The sequence below is a fragment of the Podarcis raffonei genome, chromosome 4, assembly GCF_027172205.1.
Source record: "Podarcis raffonei isolate rPodRaf1 chromosome 4, rPodRaf1.pri, whole genome shotgun sequence".
Lineage (NCBI taxonomy): Eukaryota > Metazoa > Chordata > Lepidosauria > Squamata > Lacertidae > Podarcis > Podarcis raffonei.
Window position 1 is genome coordinate 78113363 of NC_070605.1, and position 24619 is coordinate 78137981.

At 46.5% G+C, this 24619-nt stretch overlaps 1 protein-coding gene across 6 annotated transcripts; it reads right to left on the reverse strand.

Moving 5' to 3' along the window:
• Positions 1 to 24619, reverse strand: TGFBRAP1 (transforming growth factor beta receptor associated protein 1). 6 transcript variants are annotated; one of them, XM_053384247.1, is made up of 13 exons: positions 24232 to 24619; positions 21959 to 22064; positions 19410 to 20111; positions 16644 to 16838; positions 14596 to 14750; positions 12163 to 12245; positions 9528 to 9869; positions 8229 to 8286; positions 7009 to 7152; positions 6321 to 6467; positions 4166 to 4325; positions 2806 to 3239; positions 1 to 1294 (listed from the first exon to the last, which is right to left on the reverse strand). In XM_053384247.1, the coding sequence occupies exons 1-13, from the start codon at positions 24607 to 24609 to the stop codon at positions 1106 to 1108; spliced, it is 3093 nt and encodes a 1030-aa protein (XP_053240222.1). In that variant the 5' UTR covers positions 24610 to 24619; the 3' UTR covers positions 1 to 1105. The 6 variants fall into 6 exon arrangements, with proteins under 6 accessions (XP_053240222.1, XP_053240220.1, XP_053240223.1 ...); XM_053384245.1 differs by having other exon boundaries at positions 23986 to 24619; XM_053384248.1 differs by lacking the exon at positions 24232 to 24619 and adding an exon at positions 23982 to 24081.

The following is a 24619-nucleotide window of genomic DNA, read 5'->3' on the forward strand; positions in this document are numbered from 1 at the left end:
TTCCGTATCCACAGAGCATTTATTAAGTGTTATCAAGCTTACTGCGCACCATCGCGATGCAACCACGGACGTTGCGGTGACTGCATCCCTTAATCCCTTTGAATGAACCCATTCTTGCAAAGGAGCTCAGAACCGCAGATTATTTCTTCACATAACCTCAGGTGTAGACTCTTCAAAAGCACCTGGAATTACCGGTTACATGTGTTTGCTCTAGGGGAATGCCGATATAAAAACCATTTCATTCAACTGTATTTACAGAACATCTGTATGATAATAAATAAGTCGTTACAGTTATTAAAGACTCTTCCTTCCCACCCACCTACCCACTCCCACCTCCGGTCGATGGTTTATGAATCCAGGTGGCAGACCCTGGTGATTTCGCTGCAATTAGTAGTGTCAGAAACAGTGGCTTTTTCACAGCATGGTGATCCTGTCATCATGCATCCTCTCATTCCCTCCCCATTTGAGCAGGAGCTTCCATGGGGTCCTAGCGCTTCGAAGAGGTTTTGTAACAAATGGACTTGCATGGCAGAGAATAAAGGACAAAGGCTCAAAAGTGCAACAAATCGTTTTTGTTTTCTTACAAAAAAACAGTATCAAGAGCACAGAACAAGTTCATGACGCTGTCCCGGCAGGCAAAATTTAGACCCGGCAGAGAACATAATGCAGGCTATGCTCTACTCTCAAGAGAAAAGTGCTCCTTCATGCCACTTATTCAAGAGACAGACTCGGTTTTCTGGGGAAGAGATATTTTTGCTCATCAGCCCCTCTCCTTCCTAGACCACTTGATCACCGAATTCAGTGCACGTTTTAATATAGGTATATGTATTTGTAAAAGCTTTTCCGTTCCCCACCCCCTCCCCAGCACCCTTACCGTGAGGAAAGTATTTGTTCATTATATAAACACCTGCAATTTCTTGTGCTGCCTACATTCATAAGAGATCAGCAGTTTAAGAGGCCGTGTTTGACCAAAAGTCCTCCTCCATCAACCCCAGGGCAAACTCCTCTCTCCTCGACTTATTTTTGTTCTTTCGCCCAGCAGAGTCTCCTTCGGTTACTCCAAGGAGTTAACCAACGCAGCGTCTGGCACTACCTTGGGCATATTTCATGTCCGTCCGCTGGGGCTGGAGAGATGGTGGTTTGTGCTGGAATTCACGTGTCGGTTCGCAGCGCAGTGCGTGTGGACCACGCCGCCGTTTGGGTACCTGACGAAGGCAGGCTCGCTGAAAGGGCTTTGACACATCTGGCAGACCTTTCTGTCCGAGAGAACCGTTGCGATCCCTTTTAGCTTCACCTGCAAAGCGGGAGAAACAAGCCAAAGAGCCGCTGAAAACGTGAACCGATGCGGGTGCTAAAAGGCTGCCGTTTTGTCACAGGGACTATTGCTACTCTGAATGGTATTCAGTGCTAGAGTGGACCCATTGAAGTGAATGGACAGGAGTCATTTAGGTTCATTAATTTCAAAGGGTGCTACTCGTGAGTTGGACTTAGCTAGCTGAGTGCGACCTTCTGCGTACTTCACTGGAGGCATATGCCATCTACTAGAATTGGTGCAATGATCATTCCCTGACATGCTTTTTGGTAAACTAATCAAGCTACAATTCCAAAGTTTCTTTCTGGAAGCCCTGAAATAGGGGTATTAAAAAGCTCTTTAGGGGTGCAGCTATGTAGTTCATCTGTACATAAATGCAAAATTCCATATGTAGCATGTAGACGTGTGCTTTAATCTGCTTTTGAGCGCCAATTTAAATTTTTTAAGAACATTTAAATAGTCATTTTAATGATAATTCTATTGCTTTGTTTTTAAAACTGCTTTGAGGTTTGCTTGCTTTTACAGTCAAGCAGTGTATCAACTTTATGAGACAAAAATGGTCTATGGAAGGTGGTGGTAGGGCTTACAGTTTACTATTTTATATATTAAATTCTGGTAAAGATGCAAATACTCCCCTTTTCCCAACTCTGCTTCCTTCTCCCAGGGAAGCTTTGGGAGAACATCCATCGCACTGGTTCTGTGTCTGTGTACAGCAGAGGTAGCCATCATAACTTCTTGATGCTGCTGTACTTGAAATTCCCATCAGCTCCAACCAGCCTGGCCAATAGGCAGGGATGATGAGAGCTGCAGTTAAACAACATCTGGAGGACCGCAGGTTCCCCACCCCAATGTCAAGGGCTCCTTGCAGCATGTCTATGAAGGCTTGCCTCTTTCCCGTGGGTTATTACCTACTGACACAGCTGAAAGCCTGCCTTAGGAAGGTGCCTCCCCGTGCCCTGGTTTCGCCACGTTGATAACAGCAAAAATGGCATACAGTGGACCCTCTAGTTACGTACCACTCTGGATACGTAACTTTCAGGTTACGAACGTGGCAAAACCATTTTAGTGCAAGGGCACAGGGAGGCAGCTCCCTAAGGGAGCCAATTTGATTCCCTCGCCCTCTTTCTTTTTCCTTTCTCCTCCTGTGATGAGGCTGCATTTTAATATTTTAATGTTGTATTTTAATCTAGTTTTTAAGTTGTATTCATTCAACTTGTTTTTATTATTGCTTGTTAGCTGCCCTGAGCCCGGCCTTGGCTGGGGAGGGTGGGGTATAAATTATTATTATTATTATTATTATTATTATTATTATTATTATTATTATTATTTAAACGCAGCAAATACTTCCGGGTTTTGCCACGTGCGCATGTGCTGAAGCGCTCTGCGCACCTCGTGCATGCACAGAAGTGGCGCCTCTGCCTACAGACTTTTCAGGTTGCGGAAAGACCCCCGGAACGAATTTAATTCGTATCTGGAGGGTCCACTGTACTCACCTTCTCATGCGTGTAAGTGAGGTTCTCCGCTTTTGCTAAGCCCAGTGCAATCTGCGTCATTCTTTGTGCATGGATGCTTTCCCGCATGGAGCCACAGAGAAACGAGGAGAGGAGCTGCACCGACCAGGTGTCTGGTATGAGCTGCAAAACGCAGGCCGCGTCAAATTCAGCCGCGTGGTTGTTTAGGAGGTCTACAGCCGCCATGGCCAGTTGGTGCTCCGATGTGCTGGAATTTAGATACTCCGAAAGGAGCATGTGGAAAAGCTTCTTCCTGTAAGGAAGGTCTTTGCTCTCCGAATTCCACACGCAGTACTCCTCCGCGGCAGCAAAGTCCTTCAGTTCGTGGACCAGGATATGCAAAGCTTTGTCATGCTGTTCCAGTTTCCCAAAGAGTATCGCACACTCCATGTGAAGATCTGTGCCGCTGATTTTATCTGCCAAATGTAACGTTTTAAGCAGAGGCCTTGTTAGAGTGCAAGAGAAAGCTATATTCCTCAGAAAAGCTAGCTGTCTTAAAAGAACAACGGGAAACGAGCAAGCAGAATGATAAAACCAAGAACAAAATTTCCCTCCCAACACAGGGCAGTTACGTGTAGAATTCTAGGCTCATCGTTATGTTTCTGAATACAATGAGCAGGATGGAAATAAGTCTCATTCACGAACAGAAGACATTCCCTTTCCGACACAGGGCTGGCTTCCCACCTAACACAGCTGTTTTACTCATCACTCTGCAGGATTCCCCCAGTTCTCAGAGACAGCTTTTCGGAAATGCAGCAGAAAGCAGAGCCCCGGGGAAGACCCTGGTGCAAGCCTGCTACTGGGATCCCTGCTGATATTTACCTTATTTTTGGCAGTACGGTTGCATTTAACGCAGTATTAAACACACAGTTTAAAAGACCTACGTTCTTGTGCTATTAAAGCCACTTCTTAGAATTCACATGTTGCTGGCAGGGTTCATTCGTTGCCATACTGCAGCTGGGCACAGACCCACACACATGCCAAAATAACCTAATATGGGCTATGTCCAGATGCCCAGGATCCCTCACTTCAGAAAGTTATAGGGGAAGGATTGTGGCAATCAGGCACGTTACGCTGAAGCCTGCACCAAATTCTGGAACACACTGAATTGCAGGGAGCTGCTCCTGCATCCCATAGCAAGTTGAACTAGGCCCGAGTTATCCTGACACTATAATGATGCAACAGGAACCAGCATCAACACAAAGCATTTAACGTTATCCCTAAGACAACTTGAGTTCAAATCACCCTTGTGCTTTTCCTTTTCTCTGCCTGTGTAGCTGGTTAAAAAACAACAACACACCCTTCATCAGAAGCATATAAAATACAATTTCAGTTCTCTTACCTAAAATAAAACGAATTCTATAAAGGTCAGATTTCTGCAGAAGACTGCGTAGCTTCGCCTGCGATTTGCTCAATTCCTCACTCTTCTCTGCAGCCAGTGATTTCAGACGCAGGACTTCCTCCAGGTAAAGGACTGCCAGATGGGTGTGGAATTTTTCCTTCTGCCAGTATAAAAGACAACGTTTTAATTCCCAGACTATCTCCATAAGCAGCTTTATTAATACTCCAACAATTTTTCAAAAACAACAAAATGGTTAAAAAGAAAACAAAACCATTTCAAAAGGACTGGGCACCTGTGCTCTGACAAATTCAGAAGTTTGAAATTCCACGTGCGTCGCAAGAGCAAAGGAGTTCCAGAGCAGCACTTAAATAGAAAGAATTCATTTGCCTTTCAAAATATGATCACCATTAGCAATAACTCAAGGAGCACGAATCCTATTATCTATTAATTCACATGCCACTTTTACCTTATCACAATTTTGTCACTCTTTCCTCCCATTTGCATCTCACCCATTCGAATTCAGCGGGCTTACCTAAGCCCAGAGTCCTTCTCGCTTTCGGTAAAACAATTATTATATAAAATCGTGCTTCTAAAGCATTTGAAGTTATGCAAAAATTTCTAATCTTGGAATTACTTCTTCCTAACCACCCACTGACTGGCTTTTAAAAAAGAGAAAAAGGGGGGGGGGAGCTCATCTTTTTAACAGCCTAATTCCACATTCTAGAGATCCTACACTCCTAGTGGAAGGAGATAAGGAAGCTTTTGCCCTATTGCTGCAGGAGAAGTTGGGAGACAGCAGTCATGCTGGAATACCCAACACCCCAGAGAAAACACTCCATCAGACAAGGGAGATTTGGGCAGGGGTGGGGGATCCTTTGCAGCCCAAAGGCCACATTTACTTGTGGGGAACCTTCCAGGGGCCGCATGGCAGTGATTGGTGGGGTCAGGCAAAATGAATGAAGCATTTCTATTATTTATTTTTTTACAGGAGGAGAAGAGTCGGGCACCCACCCACCCACCCTCCATCAGACAAGCAAGAGGCATCACCATAATTTAAGGAAAGAATCAAACCAATTAAAAGCACTTGCAAGGACCAATGAGGGATGTAGCCTGGGGGTGGGAAGAGTCTTGAAGGTCAGACAGAGGTCATGAGGGGCACATGTGGTCCCTGGGCCTGAGGTTCCCCATCCTTGATGTGAAGCGGTGTTTCCCAAACTTGGGTCTTGAACTACAACTCCCATCAGCCCTAGCTAGCAGGACCAGTGGTCAGGGATGATGGGAACTGTAATAACAACAACAACAACATTAAAAAACTTCCCTAAACAGGGCTGCCTTCAGATGTCTTTTAAAAGTAAGATAGTTGCTTATTGCCTTGACATCTGATGGGAGGGCGTTCCACAGGGCGGGTGCCACTACTGAGAAGGCCCTCTGCCTGGTTCCCTGTAACTTCAATTCTCACAGTGAGGGAACTGCCAGAAGGCCCTCGGAGCTGGACCTCTCAGTGTAGAACAGGCCTAGGCAAACTCGGTCCTCCAGCTGTTTTGGGACTACAATTCCCACCATCCCTGACCACTGGTCTTGTTAGCTAGGGATCATGGAAGTTGTAGTCCCAAAACATCTGGAGGGCCAACTTTGCCTATGCCTGGTGCAGAGGGACATTGTATCTTTGCCTTAGAAGCTGACTAAGAGCCCCTTTCTGGAATTGGGTGTGGGGGACAGGACACACAGGCATTTAGGGCTGCTCAAAAGCAGCCGGAGAAGGGAGCAGGATTCTATAGGAGGCATTTCCCCCTCTGCTTATGCTGCAACAGTAAATAGAACTGGGCTTCCAAGAGCAAATAATGTAAAGGCTAAGTCTTGTTTTTCCGTTGCTCCCATAGATAAGCAAAAGGGTCGCCTTATGGGTGCACTTTGTGCCATAATTACCTCCTGGTGTTAAATTATCCAGTTTGGTAATGGGACTACTTAGAGTCTCAATAAGCAAGCAGAATGGAATAGAGGTGTTTTAAAGCTGCAAGTTACCATGGTTGCCCTGCAGCAATCTAGAGAACTAAAGGAACAACCTGGACTTATTTCTGAGCTTCAGGCATAAACTGAACATCGCAACAGACGCACACCAGTTTTTATGCTACCGGATCCAACTATCGCCACTTACTTTCACTCTTCTTTCTAGAACCAAGAACTCTAGATATTTTACTAGTGATACGGGATATTTGTTAAGGCAGCTGATGACGTCGTCTGGATTAAAGCTGTTCTTCTGTTCTTCTTCCAAGGGTCTTCTAGTGAAGATGTACACACCAACCTAAAGCAAGATGCATTAAAAAAAAAAAAAAGGTTTGCAAAGTTTACATAAATGGCTGACATCACACACAAGTCTCTGGTGCCAGGTTATCAATTCCTGTTGCCTCATACTTGTTAAAAGGGACTGAAAATATCTGACCTTTTCTAGTGCTAATAAAATCAATGAAAACATGACACAAGTTGGCAGGGTGCAACAACGGATGTTTGAGGGAGGGAATGCACAATATTCAGTTTATACAGGATTAATGGTGGGGACACACAGCTGTGCTGCTGCCTCTCTCTTTAAAATATATTTTTAATTTGAAATTATATCATGAGGCGGCCCGTCTCACCTGGATCCGGGAGTGGATGACATTAAGAAATACAGATTTGTTAGACCTGGAAGGTTTCGACAACCAATATGGATGGCACACCTACCTAGGGGTTGGACTAGATGACTCTTGGGGTCCCTGCCAATGCTACGAGTCTATGATACTCAAATATCCCAAGCGACAGCAATTTCAATTTCAAAAACCTCCCCCCACAAATACCCAGCCACAAACCTCTTCGCTTCGCTGCAGGACCCATTCTGCATACTTCCACACCAATTCATGGTCTGTACAGGATGTAAGGAAGTCGACTATATACTCGTAAAGATCTGTGCGTGTTGAGTCCTGGATGTCACCGTTAACAATTTTCACCCATAACTGAAGCCGAAAAGAAGCATGAAACAATCAGGTTCAGGTTCAATCCCACGGCGATAAAGCCAGCTGCTATTTTTCTTTGGGCTGTTAGTTAATATAAATTTAGCCAAACCAACAGACTTAGCACACTGATGCCAAAGACTTGTGTAACAGCACCAACAGGAGCTGAGCACGGGTGCAAAGTGCAGGTCTTTCCCCTTGCCTCTGCGCTGGACTCCTAGAGCAAAAGTAAACATTCGACACAGGGCTGCCACCAAAAAGGGGAACCTGTGTCAAAATCCTTCCCTGCCCATCATCCTGGCAACAATTGGGCATGCTTACCCATGCTGTGCCATCTCCCCGATGTGATCTTCCCCGTCTACACTCCAAATCATTGCCTCCCTTCTTCCTTTTTGTATGTACAAATCTCTCTACTCCCTTTTATTCTCAGATCACAGGCAGCATCCTACCCAGTTCTTAATAAGTGAACCTGCTCCCAGCTTCTAATGTTTTGGCCTGTAAGTGCAAAGATATCAGGGTGACCACAAGCACTCCAAAGCGGATTAAAATTAGGTAGCTACTATTTCACACTGATTTATGAACCCTCCCCCACCTGCAGAGAGGCAAGAGGGACTTGTCCTGAGCTGATCTTACATGAGCTATTGTGGTTTTAACCTCATACAATAAGCACTTTGTTTTTACTGCTGCAAGACAGGCAAACCAATGTCTATAGAAATGTCCAGAACAGCTGGACAAGGAATAGAGACAGAAGCCAGGGGACTAGATGATACACCTGGCTGGGCTGGTGGGTGACCAGCCACCTGAATAGCGTGCCTGACCTTCAACTGATAGTGCCACCCTGTTGCCCAGATATGCTGAAAGAGCTGAAAGGTAACAAGAAAAAGGGAGCAACACAGACACACCAGGAATTCTGTTCCCCTTTCATCAGCTCAGCTCTCTACCTGGAGAGCAACAACAATATGCATGACAATTGCCTGGTGGCCAGAACGGGAACTGAAACATGAGTTGAAACGTTTTGGTTCGCCGTGAAAGGTTTACGTGTTGCTTTGATTTCCTTGGAGACGTGGCTGCGCTCTAACCTGTAGTGCCGCTGCGTCTTGACCGTTTGCGTGATACAGGAGTCCAAGCGCGAAGAACCTGTGTAAGAAGCAGTATTGTTAAAAAAAAAAAGGCAAATGAGTAGAATCATTATTTGGTATTTGTGCGATAAACGGGCTTAATGATTTAATTATTGAGGCTGATTTGCGATCGTAATAAAGACTGTTTGGATTGGATTTGTTCTTGCAAAGTTTCCGTGAGCTGGGTCTATTTATTCCCACTTTACATGTGAAGGAGGTCGCATTTCTCCCTCCTATTTGCTACTTTGGGGTGAGGTTGTAGCCCTGATTCCTGAACACAACACAGCCAGCATCTGAAGAGCATGCACACCAGGACCAGGTGGGCCACTGGCCTGATTCATCAGGTTGTTCTCACGTTCACTTGGAAGAGAGACCGATAGCCTTCTGCCCTCTTCTCAGCTGAAGCAGGAAGAAGTCAGTGGGAAGGATCGACATAGGTGGTCCTTCAAACCTTTGCTCAGCCATAAAGTTCAGGCTCCTACAGTTACGCAACAAACACAGCTGTATTCGGATGCCACAGTTACACAACAGCTAACAGTTCTTATGTGGGTGACTCAAGATCCTTCGGAAGAAAAGGAACATTTCTCGAAAGTTAAGACTCTCTTTTCAAGCTATGCTGACGCTAAAAGGCAAAAAGGGGAAGTCACTTGGGGGTTATGAGGAAGAAATATTTATTTTAGGAAAGCAGTGCTTTTCTTTGAGAAAAACGGTGCCAGGACTCACCACGAAGTTGCCACACTTTTAACCAGTGCTTTTCTTCGAGAAAAAACAGGTGCCAGTACTGCATACCCTTGAGCACCTCCAGAAAAAAAGCACTGGGAATGTGTACTGTGCCTGAGCTTGCTTTCCCCTCCTCCCTCCCATTCCGTTTTTCCTCACGTGCCATGACTTTTTGGACCAACACCCTGAGGTCAGGTACCATCTTTTGCAAGCTGCTCTAAAATCCCTTTTTTCAACAAACAATATTAAATAATCTTACACACACACACACACACACAGAGAGAGAGAGAGTTGGCACTAGGGGACTTAGAACGCTATTTTGCTGCTTACATTTTTAAAATTAAAAATGGTTATGGAGAAAAATTAGTTGCTCACTGGAGGCCTCATACCATTAAAAATGGAACATGGGCATCTAGTTAAAAGATGTTAAAAAACAACAACCCAGAAAATAATTAGGGTAGTGACTGGGGATTTCTAAGGAAGCCCAATTGCTCACTTTGAGCTCTACTGGGGGTTAGTAAATGTCACCCAGAGGCTTACTTTTTGTGCTTTTCCAACCACGCGGCGCTATCCGCAAGAAGGCAGAAATTCTCGGAGACCAGCAGATCTAGCAGGCTTTCGTGACCGGACTCCGCGTAGAGCTTGAGCAGGGCCGTGTCGACGTCCTCCTTGTAGCCGTTGGCCACGTCGGTGCTGCGCACTTCGTTCAGGTAGCTCATGAGGAACTGCTTGCACTTGGCCATCTTCTCCTGGTCCCCCTGCGTCAGCTGGTTCAAGTCCGCATATTCGTGGAGGGGAGGGTGAGTCCGCATGAAGGAAGAGGAAGAAGGCAGCAGGAAGGGGTAGAGAGAGATCAGCTCCCGGACGTCCAGCTGGCCGCCTCTGCAATTACAGGGTCAAACTAAATGAAGCAAAAAGAAAGGGGAAAGTATACAGAGGAGCATGCGTGCGCATGCACACAGAGGACACTTAGCTTGGTACATACTTCAATCAGTGCAGAATTCAGTGACCAGGTTGCTCACAGGAGCAGGACAGTTTGAGCATCTTACATCTATCCTGGTCCGACTGTACTGGCTACCAGTTAGTTTCCAGGCCCAATTCAAAGTGCTGGTTTTGACCTATAAGGCCTTAAATGGCTCAGGACCACACAATACCACCTCTTTTCATATGAACCTACCCATGAGACCACCTTTGGAAGCCCTTCTTTGTGTGGCAGCTCCTTGTGAGATCTGGAAAGTGGCAACACGAGAACGGGGCCTTTTCCGCACTGGCTCCCCGTCTGTGGAATGCTCTCCCCAGGGAGGTTTGCCTGGTGCCTTCATTTTGCCTTTAGACACCGGGCAAAAACATTCCCTCTCAACTGGGCCTTTGGCTGATTGACATCCGATGCCCTTTAAAAATGTGTTGGGGGGGCAGTTATTGTTTTTATTATTATTATTATGTATTTTGCGTTTTTATTTTGCGATTTTATGTTGTAACCACCCTGAGACCGGGTATAGGGTGGTATACAAATTGATAAATAATAATAGGGAAATGTGGACACTTGTTACAGCTGCCCATAACTTAGCATTAAGAAATCTAGATTAGAACCGCAGCGGGGGACGAAGGGTTAAAGCACTGCAAGCCCCTCCTAGTGTCCCACTAGGACCCACGATTGGGCACCCCATGCAGATGAACGTATATGGGGAAACCCTCCCTCCCTCCCTCCTGCGATGCTCCAGGTTGCTTCCCCTGCACAAGAAGCTCTAGACTTCTCCTGCCACCTCATCCTCACTCATAAGGCAGGATCCTGCTCTTTTCTTCCTTGTTTCCCTTTCCTGAGGAGCAACTAGGAGTGTTGGCATCCTGGAAAGCAAGGCTGCAGCTGCCCTGCCCTCTTCCCTTCGTTTGAATGCCTGCAGCTCATGTGGGGAATGGCAGAGGGCAGGCCCATGGGAAGCCAAGGAAATTAATGCACACCACAAAAGTTAATATTTACTTGTTTGTTTGTTTGTTTGTTAATTATACCCTGCCCATCTGGCTGGGCCTCCCCAGCCACTCTGGGAGGCTTCCAACAAAATATTAAAAAACTATAATGCATCGAACATTAAAAGCTCCCCTAAACAGGGCTGCCTTCAGATCTCTTCTAAAAGCCTTGTAGTTGTTTTTCTCTTTGACATCTGGTGGAAGGGCGTTCCACAGGGCGGGTGCCACTACCGAGAAGGCCCTCTGCCTGGTTCCCTGTAACCTCACTTCTTGCAGTGAGGGAACCACCAGAAGGCCCGTTTAGGGCTTTAAAGGTCAGCACCAACACTTTGAATTGTGCTCAGAAACTTTAGGGCAGGCAGGGGTTTTGGAGGGTGCCCAGAGGCAGTTGGTGTCATGGTGCCTGTGGGTGCTGTGTTGGTAATCCCAGGTCTAAGCTACGTTACAAACAGAACTCTATTTCCATATTTACCATCGCTTCCGTTGTATGTGCAACAGCAAACTGAAAAGCTCAGTTCCCAGACGCTATGCAGTTTGCCGGCACACATACACACATAGTACCCGTCAGAATGCCTATACAGTGGTACCTGGGGTTACAGACGCTTCAGGTTACAGACACTTCAGGTTACAGACTCTGCTAACCCAGAAATAGTACCTCGGGTTAAGAACTTTGCTTCAGGATGAGAACAGAAATTGCACAGCAGCGGCAGGCCACATTAGCTAAAGTGGTGCTTCAGGTTAAGAACAGCTTCAGGTTAAGAACGGACCTCCAGAACAAATTAAATTCTTAACCCGAGGTACCACTGTACCAATATTAAGGGGAAAGCCAAGGCAATTGTTGCAAACACCCAGCTGATTCAAAATCAAACCTGGTACATCAGCTGTTGCCTAGATGCAAGCAAGACAAGGGCCTGTAGGCAGAACAGATGAGCACTATTTCATGGCCCTGTAACAGTTTCCGTATACAGCAATCAGCAGGACTTGGGAACACGTCAGAGAGTTTCGTCACTCATCAGCCACTACCGAATCAAAAAAGAGCAACCCCAAATTTGCTTTGGTCCGCGATCCTACATCTTTTGCCTTCTAAGTGTTTCAGTCCTGCCTCATGACAATATTTCAGAACTCGGAAGCCTTTAAACCCAAGCACAAGGATTCAATCGGTTGCTGAGTAACACTCAAAAAGTCTTCTTCGCCCCACATGAGGGATTACCTGAAGAGTTCTTTTGCTTCTAGGAACTGAAGCTGTGCAAACTGTATAAATCCCGCTTGCTGCAAGATTCGTTTGTACATAACCTAAATGGGAAACAAAGAAGGGGAAATACCACCCGTTTAGGAAACCAATGAAAGAAAAAAATATATAGCGTGCTCATACACTAGTTGTGTCATGCTGAAATGAGGACTAAGCCAGAATCTGACTTGATTTAAAGCTCATAACTGCATGCAATTTGTACGACTTTCACAATATGGAGAATCAGAGAGTTGGGTAAGGCTGCAAGTCCAACCTGAGACTACGAAGCAGAGCTATCTAGCTATCAGCTTCCTGGCAAGTCCTCTGGGGACTGCGAAAGGGTGCCAGTTGCAACAGAGAAAGAAGCACACATGAGAAACTTCTCCAGATGACTCCAGCAATGTTTGAGCTGTGAACCTACAGGCACTTCCAAGTCAATGAGATTCCCAGAGTTGATCAATCCCATGAAAGAAACAGCATAAGAACATGTGGATTGTGTGCATTCAAAGTAGCAATGTAATGTGCACACCGCAAAATGCACGTACGTGCAAGTTGCAACTGGGTTGCATGCTCTCTCAGATGTGGAAACTGTTCCAAACAGTTTTCATACCCGAAGCGAGCGTTATAGAGCAGTAGAACAGTCTACAAGCCAACTACTTTGAATCGAGATGCAACGTTTTCAAAATCCACAAGTAGCGCACCTATTTTCACCTGTTCCTTCCTTTCACTGATATGAGCAGAAGCTAAACCTGGCAAGCTCATAGTGTATTCTAGACCTATTGCAGCCTTTCCCAAGCACTCTCCTGAGATGCACCTGGACCTTGAAGCAATCATTCTCAGACTAAACTACCTCGCAGGACCACTGCAAGCACAAAAGAGTGTGTATGTGCGAGAGACAGAGTGAGAGAGTGTCTGTGTGTCTGTTGAGAATCACGTAACGGTGCCTCAAGCTCCTTGGAAGAAGGATGAGATATAAATGCACCAGCAATAAATATACAAAAACATGTGAAGACGAGCGCTGGCACAAAGCGAAAGGAGATGAAACAAGAGGACTCAACTGTGGCTAATGAAATAATGCTCTACGGTGAAAAGAATCTCATGTTTTAATTTGTCTTCTAAACTTTCCTGTAATTTAATTAAATTTATCTAGCCTTAAGCAATACAAAATTTCACGGGGTGGGGGGAATCCATGGACATTAAATAAGCTCTGGTAGTAGAGTCAAGTTATCCATCTGAAGAGAGTTCAAGCTAATGTGATTTGAAGGCAAAACGAGAAGGTGAGTGGGTGGGGAGACTGCAAAGCCCCCCACCCTTAGGTAGACTTTATGAAGGGCTGCTGGGTCAAGGAAGTTTGAACCGTGATCCTATATCCAAGAAAGCCTAAATTGTTTCCGAGAGCATAATAGCTAAGAGAAGATCTAATCAATTAATTTTATTTATAGCCCACCTTGCCTTCCAAGGAGCTCGAGGTGGTATTGTGCGTCTTCTCCTTCCCCCGTTTTATCATCACAACACCCCTGCGAGGGAGGTTAGGTCGAAATATTTCAACTGCCCCAGAGTCGACCATGAACTTCATGGCTGAGTGGGAATTTGAACCCTGATCTCCCAGGTCCTAGCCCAATGCTTATGAGCACAGTGCCTATGCGAGTCACTCCCACCCTCAGAGATGCAACAAAGAGATAATGATGCCAACGAACACGGAGATTTACATTCCATAAATCCCTGTCACCACCTTTTACGCTTGCTAAACTACTACTTCTGCCTGGAAGCAAGATCTGTTGAAGAAGAAGAGGAGGAGTTTGGATTTGATATCCCGCTTTATCACTACCCGAAGGAGTCTCAAAGCGGCTAACATTCTCCTTTCCCTTCCTCCCCCACAACAAACACTCTGTGAGGTGAGTGGGGCTGAGAGACTTCAGAGAAGTGTGACTGGCCCAAGGTCACCCAGCAGCTGCATGTGGAGGAGCGGGGAAGTGAACCCGGTTCCCCAGATTACGAGTCCACTGCTCCTAACCACTACACCACGCTGGCTCTTTACTTCTGTTGAAGTAAATGAGACTTGCTTTTTCACAAGTAATAGTTTAAGATTAAAGTTAAGTCAGCTCAAAAGGTGGCACAAGGCCTTTTTATTCCAGTTGCAAATGCCTACAGGGTGTTCATCACTCAGAAAACGGAACAATCTTAATTCTCAACACACCCAACCCAACTAAGCGCGACAGCTTCCTAATATTTCATAGCTTAAAGACGGCAACCAGGAAGCAGCTCTAAGAATAGCTCTCTCTCTCTCTTGCGATACCAGCATGTAAATGGCTCCAGTTTCTAGATACTTCAAAATAAGACTTCCAGTTTTTCAAAGCTTGCTTGCAATTTTGCTGCTTCCACATGCCCAGATGCATTCAAAAAATACCGACAGACCTGAAATTTCTCTTTCGGAATATTTCTTCGGGCTCCCTTTGCTAAGACTAACGCCTCTTCGACTCTGTGGCTGGCCAAAAGATCCTGAATCTGTGTTTCCAGAGGTAGTGGGACCAAGATATAGACCCCTTTGGTGGTAGCCACAATTACTCTGCCTGGGGGGAAAAGAATGAAAACAAGATGTCCATTTTACATGATCGCAAATGACTTAAAAAAACAAAAACAAAATATATATAGAAAAGTCACTGAGATGCATAAACTAAATGCAACTTAAAGAGGAAATACATTTTGAGGAGGAAATTTGATTTTGAATTGATTTTAGAATGAATTTATTTTAGAATGCATTTCAATTAATTGATTTGTGATTTTATGTAAACTGTGTTACTTTTATTGTTGTTAGCCACTCTGAGCCCGGCTTCGGCTGGGGAGGGCGGGATATAAATAAATTTATTATTATTATTATTATTATTATTATTATTATTATTATTATTATTATTGTAAATCCAGCGCAATGCAAACACAGCAATATATCAGATAATGGCGAAGTTAGGAAGGCAGCACCTGGCCTTGCAAAAATGTAGTTACCATTGGGATCAAGTATCTTTGCTGACATTTTAGTGATGGAAGATAGAGTTAAGTTACAAGTACACAAATGGTCGCTGATGGTTCTACAAACACGTTTTCTTCCTCCATTTTAAAATGAAGAAATGAAACTCCACATCAGTTCAGTTTAGCTAGTACCCGGCAGTTTATTTTTAGAATATGCCAGTTGTATTTCCACATAAAAAGAAACTCGAAGCAACACTTGTACAAACAACATTAAGAGTGCTGCACTTGCACAATCTCAAATCATGCTCACGCTTTCCAAAAGCGCCAAACGAACGCTGTCAACCGCTTTATTTTTTGAGTCTCTACGATCTTCCATAGGAAGTACTTCCATGTCACCCCCACAGGAGAGATATTTTGTTTCTGATGGCAATAAATATCTTTCACGTTGGACAACAGAACCTTATTATAGGAAGTGCAATCTCTTGAATCAACCAGCTATTTACAGCCGGCGGCCATTTTGTGTGCGTCCAAGTGACACACGAATGTGCCAACATGTGCGCCAATTTTGGCCCCAGAAGGGGGAGGAACTAGGCGGGGACACGACAGGTTGACATGCACAATGACCTGGAAAGCGACCCCTTTTGGGGGTTTGCCCGTATATGCATTTTTCAATCACTGTATGCACATTCGAAGTGTGGGTTTCCTTAGCTCCAGAGCATGATTGTTCCTCAGAACATGGATGAGGAACTCCAACTTCCATCAACCCCAGAAAGCATGGCTAAATGTCGGTGTTGATGTGTAGCAACACCTAGAGAGTCACAGATTATACGCCCTTTCCTTAAGAGTGCGATCAGTCCTGAGAATACACAATAAAAACCATTCAGCTCATTAGCTCCTTAGGGCATATTTTGCGGCTATACGTAGAAGAAAAGTAGAAGAGTTTGGATTTGATATCCCGCTTTATCACTACCCGAAGGAGTCTCAAAGCAGCTAACAATCTCCTTTCCCTTCTTCCCCCACAACAAACACTCTGTGAGGTGAGTGGGGCTGAGAGACTTCAGAGAAGTAGGACTAGCCCAAGGTCACCCAGCAGCTGCATGTGGAGGAGCGGGGAAGCAAATCTGGTTCACCAGATTACGAGTCTACCGCTCTTAACCACTACACCACACGTAGGCTGAGCAGTACGGATAACCTGGGAATGTAATATAATACTTAATATTTTGAGTGAGAAATGCTGAGGACTAAGAGGGGGACCAAAGTGCTGATGGACCACAGCTCCCATCATCCTTGACAACTGGCCATGCTGGTTGGGGGCTGTTGGGAGTTCAAAAACATTGGAGAACCACAGGTTCTTCACCCTTGGCTTAAGAAAAGCAGTTGTGGTTTGTTCTTGAGCTAGTCCCTGCCTTTTATGTTTTTAAAGACTGCAAGAAAAACACTAAGATCTTCCCCAAAGTAATTCAACACACACACACACACACACACACACAATTAGGTACCTTCAAAGTCTTGCAGGATATGACCATCCTTAAAGGGTAGTGTCTGTTTTTGCTGCTGGTCCAGCATACTATGCACCGTAATGAACTCCTCGTCCAGCGCAACTACGTAAGGAAAGCAGAGGGCTGCACCAACCACGTTTTCTGACCAGTGAACAGGAGCACGCTGGGAAATGCCGTCAACAGTTGCAAACATGCCTGCCGGTTTAGAAAGGGAGCGATGAGTTAGAAGTCTGATAGGACAACCAGCTGATCACCCGGCTTCTACAGTGTTATCTGCATAAAGTTACCCACTAAGAATTCTCCATGAAAGAGCCCTCTCAGGAGCTCTGAAGAAGAGTTTCTCTCAAGCACGACAGTAACTTGCACACCGACAAGCAAAACCTACCATGCACCGTTGGAAGAAAAAGCTACACCTTTTTAAACTGTGTTAACCATTATGGAATATTCCGTCACACAAGTGAGTTTTGGAAACAAATAGATAAAAGGATAGGTTGTGCAAGAATCAGTTGTGCAGACTGTTGTGACGCTCCGAAGACCGACTGGAAAGATGGTTGGCTGGAGCCTGCCCTACCTGGCTCTCACTCCCCCCCCCCCAGCCGGCAAATGATTGGCTAGGTGGGGAGGGGGCGGAGATATGGCCAGCAAGCAAAGGGGGTGTTCCACAGGGCGGGGTGCCACTACTGAGAAGGCCCTCTGCCTGGTTCCCTGTAACTTGGCTTCTCACAGTGAGGGAACCGCCAGAAGGCCCACGGTGCTGGACCTCAGTGTCCGGGTAGAACGATGGGGGTGGAGACGCTCCTTCAGACATACTGGACCGAGGCCATTTAGGGCTTTAAAGGTCAGCACCAACACTTTGAATTGTGCTCGGAAACGTACTGGGAGCCAATGTAGGTCTTTCAAGACCAGTGTTATGTGGTCCCAGTCACCAGTCTAGCTGCCACATTCTGGATTAGTTGTAGTTTCCAGGTCACCTTCAAAGGTAGCCCCACATAGAGAGCATTGCAGTAGTCCAAGCGGGAGATAACCGGAGCATGCACCACTCTGGCGAGGTGGTAGATACATGCCCACTGAACTATCTACGGCTATAGTGCTGTTCTCTGCAGTAGACGTGCCCCTCTGAGGGCAAAGATCTTGCTCACTGGTGGAGAGGCCCCTCTGCTCTGTTCCTCGCCTCCTGCAGCCTGTGGATCTAGGACTTAAAGATTGCTCCACGTGCTATCAAGCCTAACAACAGTACACAGATGTTTCCTCCAGAAACGAATAGCCACCTGCCCTCTCCATAAGAACAGAAGGCTCCACTTATTAAGGAAAGCAAGAGCGGACCCTCATCTTTAACAAGCTATTTACGCCATGTAGGATTCACCTTATCTCAGGCAAAGCTGGGGGTCTTACACTGAGCTACGGCTGAGCCATAAATGCTTACTGATAGCAGCTTTACAAAAACAACCTTAATTCTACAACCTGCAAAAGGAATCCAAGCGCGTTAGAAAACAGGACAATAAATAAACAGGTATTAGCAAGGAGGTTGCGATTCCCCCCAGAGCATGCAGTTTGAATCTTGAGGCAGCACCATTGACTCCAGTGTTGGCTTAACAAAATTACCCTGTGCTACTTACTTAGTTTGTTTCTTACAGTAGGAAGGTCCTGGCACAATTCTGCTTACAATTCAAGCCCTGAATTGGATGAGTCAAGTAAGTTACACGGGAGGCACCCGAAATTCCAGAACATCAGAATTCAATCTTAGTGGAATGCCACTAACAGCCTGATCCTACAGTGAGCAAAGCAAACCCAATCCCATTGATTTCAATGGGCTCAAGCATGCCTAGCACTGATTAGGATCAGGCTGTAAGGAAGCACGAATTTCCAAGATCAGACTACTCATTCATGTTTTCCAATATGCTACTTTTTAAAAAACAAAACAAGATTTATCAGCAGTTGCTAGAGTCTTGGGGCCTTTCCACACAATTGGTTTTTAGTACAATAAGCAGCACATCTCCCTCCAGACTATGATTTTATAGCGTTTTCTCAAGTTAGAAAATAGAGCCCTGGTGGGACACAGCCTTTTACCCTGCCGATTCAATGCATTCATTCCTATTACAACTGTTGCCTGGGATGTGCCTGCACAATTGTCATAAGCATTTGCTGGGCATCTTTAACTGCAGCACTCCAGCCCGGTGTCCACAACAGTATGCCAACTTTTGCTTTTTATTTCCGTATTTCTTTTGTCATCTGCATGCTCTCCTGCTGTGAGATCACAGCTCATTGCACAGATATAAGGTATTGGTAAGACCAGATAGAAGGGACGCGGGTGGCACTGTGGGTTAAACCACAGAGCCTAGGTCGGTGGTTCGAATCCCCTTGATGGGGTGAGCTCCCATTGCTCGGTCCCTGCTCCTGCCCACCTAGCAGTTCGAAAGCATGTCAAAGTGCAAGTAGATAAATAGGTACCGCTCCAGTGGAAAGGTAAACAACGTTTCCGTGCGCTGCTCTGGTTCGCCAGAAGCGGCTTAGTGATGCTGGCCACATGACCCGGAAGCTGTACGCCAGCTCCCTTGGCCAATAAAGCGAGATGAGTGCCACAACCCCAGAGTTGGTTACGACTGGACCTAATGGTCAGGGGTCCCTTTACCTTTACCTTTAAGACTGGATAGCACAGCACAAAGGAACAAATGGATCAAGATTTGACATATCATGGGAGGACCAAACCCTTTCTAAGCGCAGACCCAAAAACCTTCCAACAGGAGGCAGAGAACATTGTGACCTTACCTAATCCTCCAGGTCCCGCCAACAGGAATTCTTGCCTGCCTACTCTTTTCACAATGGGCCGTCTTTCTTCGCTAGAGTAAGGAAAGAGGTCCTGGGAAACGCCAGTGTCGTAGTTCAGAATAATGTACTGGGTGGTGAGAGCGAGGCATAAATAGTGGCCGTCTATAGCCACGGCACAAGGCTGCTCCGGGGTGAGAAGCTCCTTCACAATCTGAACGCGGTCCTCATAGACCAAGAAGAGCTGGATGGTCCTGCGCTTGACCGAAACGATACAAACCTCAACGCAGAAAGGATCCCCGCTCATGGGGTTCTCGTTCAACGTGAACATCGTAGCTCCCTTGATCCTGGCCCCCGTGGGGATGGGCTCCAGGTTCATCATGTTCATCAGTGTTATGGTGTTGTCGCAAAGCACCAGGAGCCGATTGAGCGCCGAAGCGGCTTTCAGCTCCCCCACGGGCTTCCGAAAACTCAGGTATTTGTGCAGCTGTTTGGAGACGGAAAAGGACGTTTTCTCAGCTGGCGAGTTCTTTTCTTCCAGCAGGAAGTAGTAGATGGAACAGTCATTGGTTCCGATATACAGGTTCTTCCCGCAGCACTCGATGCATTCAATGTTGATCCGAGCTTTGTCGCCCATCAGCAAGTCCCGCTCCACCGCGGGGACAAGCCTGAAGGCCTTGACACTCATCGCGCTTTCCAGATGGCCTGCCGCGGAAAAGGAGAAGAGAGGCTTATTTTTATCCACACCCAAGCAGCAGGGAGAACAAACAGAACGTTTAAAGGGAATCAACCCAGACCTTCAGTTTGTTAACAGCGCCTGTAAGCAGGTGCCCTTTCCGACCCGACACCAGAAATGGTACATCTGTTAACTTGTCTCTGTACGTGGCTAGCCTGAAGCTAATATAAGGCAAGCAGACTGGTGCAGATCGGCTCAAAATCTGCAGTCTATAACTTTATCGGCTCCAGGCAGACAGCAGGAAGAGGAAAAGCACCTCACTTGGTTCACCGGGCATACAGGTTGCATGTATGTTTGTCCAAGAAACCTTTTCCACCATGGACCACTTTAAAAACTGTTGAGAGTCTTGTCAGAGCACCTAATGATTTTTCTGCCCATTGCAACAATTGTAATGTGCTGTACTAGACTCTATATGATGTTTTAATTGTTTCCACTGCTTTTTAATTCTTGGATCTGGAATTCCATAGAATTCAAATTGTAATACAGCAGACTCACAACTTACTTGGGGGTTATGTTCCAGGAACAGCGCATAAAGTCATCATTGCATATAGTCAAAACACACGAGGTACAATGGTGGGTGGGATTGCCAAAGTCCCCTCCACACACACTCATCCCCTTAAAAAATATTATTATTAGCACGTAAAGCTAAATGCACACAAGTTAAATGTGCATAAGTTGTGGATCTACTGTACAATAAAATACAATATATGAAATAACCACCTGAATGTAGCTCACAGATGCTGGTCGTCCACAGACCAGTTTGGGAACCCCTGCTTTAGGATGATGTATGTAATGCACTTCTCTCTGATTTAGTACACCTTTGTTGCTTTCTTTTTTCCAAAGCAGCACACATGGCATCCCCAGGCATTCCCCAATCCAGACACTACAATATGGCTGCCTGTGCCCTGAGACCGTGTTCCTGCACAGCCGTGGCTTCCCCCTCTCCTTTTACAGCTTCAGAAATACTGTATTCACATTACCTGTACACACAGCTGCGAGGGAGTCACTTTCACTTTAATCCTGACATAAAACTGAGTATACCCTCAAAACCTTTCAAGAAAGCAAGACGGCTTCTAGATCTTCCCAATTTTTTGTATCCTAAACAGTGCCGCTATCCAATTTTCTGACTTCCTAAAGCCATCATAAGGGTTGGGAATACTTTTTGGAATTAAGAGCTCACTCCCAGGGGCTCAGCAGAGAATGTGAGGCGTGTGATCTGACTTCAAAATACCTGCATCATATTCTCCTTCTGCCACACATATTGCAGTGGTTAGAGTGTTGGACTGGGGCTTAGGAGACCAGGGTTTGATTCTCCACTCAGACATGAAGCTCGCTGGGTGGCCTTAGGCCAGTCACTGCCTCTCAGCCTAGCCTACCTTGCAGGGTTGTGGCGGGGTTTTAATGAGGAGGGGGGAGAATGAAAGTCACTTTGAGCTCCATGGAGGAAAAGGTGGGGTAGAAATGCAACAAATAATACAAGGTGGTGTAAGAGAAGTGTGGGGAACCTCAGGCCCAGGGAACTCTCCTTTATACCCAAGTCATGCCCCTCCATTGACCCTCTTATTGAATGCTTTTGGAAAAAGCCCTCGAACTGCCTTTCACTTTCCTATATGGAGAGATGTGCAGGCACGTTGCTTCGATGAGAAATGGAGAGATGTATTGGTGTAGACACTCTGGCTTTTGTGTGTGGCTGGAATTTAACCTGTTGCTCCACCTGTTTTTGCCTGTGGAGCTGCCTACCACTGGCACGAGACACGCCCCCCCCAAGGCCGCCCAAGAAACAATGCTGCCCTCAGGCCGAAAAAAGGTTCCCCACCTCTGATATAAGCAGTGGCTTTAAGAGGCGCGTGCCTCAGTTTCATTTGCTGAGGACACCGGTTGCCATCTTGCCTCTGGGCTTGCGAGGAGCATCTTGTAGGCCACTGTGGGGAAAAGGGTGAAAGACTAGTCACTAGGCAGGACTTTTTTCTCCTCCAGCATAGCTCTTTTCACCCGATGTTTTGCTGAGCAATTGCCAGTTTTCATCCCATTGCACGTTGTAGCTATTTAACCGTGTATTAAGTGTGGCGATAACAACAGAGGTATACAAGGTACAGCGGTACCTCAGGTTACATACACTTCAAGTTACATATGCTTCAGGTTACAGACTCCGCTAACCCAGAAATAGTACCTCGGGTTAAGAACTTTGCTTCAGGATGAGAACAGAAATTGTGCCCCGGCAGCGCGGAGGCCCCACTAGCTCAAGTGGTGCTTCAGGTTAAGAACCGTTTCAGGTTAAGAACGGACCTCCGGAAAGAATTAAGTACTTAACCCGAGGTACCACTGTATAACAATAATAGTTTTCATGTGATATCATTTCTCACCTTTTTCTCAATTCTACTGATATAAGGAGACTTATTTACTTAAGATTTTTCTATAGTGCGAGGCCTCATTGTAGACTGTCATATTCTTACATGTAAATTATGCCTTAAAACTTTGGATTCGTGGTTTTGCATATTTTCAAGACACATAGAGGCTGTTGAGTAGGCGACACACAAATCTAATAAATGACAATGATGAGTATTCTGGGCTGACTAATGTGCTCTCGAGTGTAGAGGAGTTCATAGAATAAATACAACAACAGAAGGCTCAGCCACGCCAATCCATAACTGAATATTGCAACACACGAATGACACAGTAGTCCACCTGCAATTGTGAAATGCAACACACCTGTGCTTCCTCCCTGGATTTTGATAACCAGAATGACTCTACGGCACCTTCCTTTTATACAGATTACCTGTGTCCGCTCTATTAAGACATCAACAACATGACACACCACAGAACCCCAGCAGGTGATGGTGTAAGGCTTTCTAACACCGCTGCTTATGAAGAGTGTGGAACTGCTCAAACTTCTGGGGACAGTGTGACTTCCATGAAACTTGCCTACAACCAGTCTTTTTTCTACTGCCATTCTGTCCCTGCTCCAAGGGAGTCAGGAAGAAGCCGCCTGTGTGTGGAGGCCAGGTCAGTTCTTGACCTTTTCTTCCTTTAGGCACGGAATATGGCCGTCATTACTTTTTGAAACTGCACAGAGGCGATCAGCCCAGCCCAGCCCCTATACCTAGTGAGAAATGGTTAGCCGAAAGCCTCGCAGGTAAACAAACACACAGAGAGAGCCTTGAAGTAAGGTAAAGGTAAAGGACCCCTGGATGGTTAAGTCCAGTCAAAGGTGACTATGGGGTTGCAGCAGTCATCTCACTTTTCAGGCTGAGGGAGCCGGCATTTGTCCACAGACAGCTTTCCAGGTCATGTGGCCAGCAGGACTAAACCTTGAAGTATAAGCAATGGGAAGATAGTAAGAACGAAGTAAAGAAAGAAACGTGCAGCAGAATAAATACTGTGCATAAGGCAGCAGGTAATTGCAGGGACTGGTGATTTCCTCCACCAGCTGCAATTACCTGCTGCCTTATGCACAGTACTTATTCTGCTGCCAAGAATGCAAGAATGGGAAGCTGAATTGCTAATAAATTTGTGCAAATTACGTAAAGTTTATCAAGCCTATATAAATATATATATATTGGCCGGTTTCCAACCAATAAAAACACAACAGGGCATCCAACGTATTTAAAACATTTAACAAACTTCCCTATACAGGGATGCCTTCTAAACGCTGTATATAATATACATGAGCTTAATGGTGCTTAGATGGTGTCTCTGCACCATTCTTACCAAGATGCAGGGAGGAGCTCCGGCTGCTGCAACCCAGCCCAGCCCACCACCACCAGCCTCACCCCTCCTTCCTTTACCCCCCACCCCAATTTAAAAAACCCATCCACTTGCTACACACGAGTAGTACTTACTAACCCTCCCAGACAGGGAAAGGGAAACCGCGCTTTGTATCAAGCAACGCACCAGGCCAGGCGAGCAGTCTTGGGCTTGCAGCAGCGACACCCCCAGCACCCAAGGGCACCACGCCCACCCCGGGGCGGGCGCGGGGTTGACCCCCTGCCAGCAAAGGGTGCCGGACCGAGGCAGAGGCGGGGAGACCCGGGAAGGTGCCGGGAAGGAGGAGGGGGGCGAGGAAGGCGCGGGCGTGGCGTCTTTTTTTACCCAGCCCCTGTTGACCGCCCGAGCCGAGGCCTCCGCTGCGAGCCGAGCCCGCTCCTCCTTCCAGGCCCCGCGGTTCTCCCGCCGCCGCGGTGGCGAAGCCAGCGGCAGCTGAGTCTCTCCCTCCGGGGGCGGCGGCGGCGGCGGCGCCGCGGCCCTTCCGGTCACAAGGCGAGGCTGACAGGCGGAGGCTCCTCCCGCTGGAAGGGAGGGAGGGAGGGAGGCGGGAAGGACATCTAGTCCAACCCCCTGCCGCGGGGCAGGGAGACGCAGCTGCCCCCGACGGGGATCGAACCTGCGGGCTCGGCGGCCCCGCGCCGCGTTCCAACCGACGGAGCTGTTCCAGGCTGGACCGGAGGAGAGGGATGCTCCCAAAAGCATGTCCCTCGTG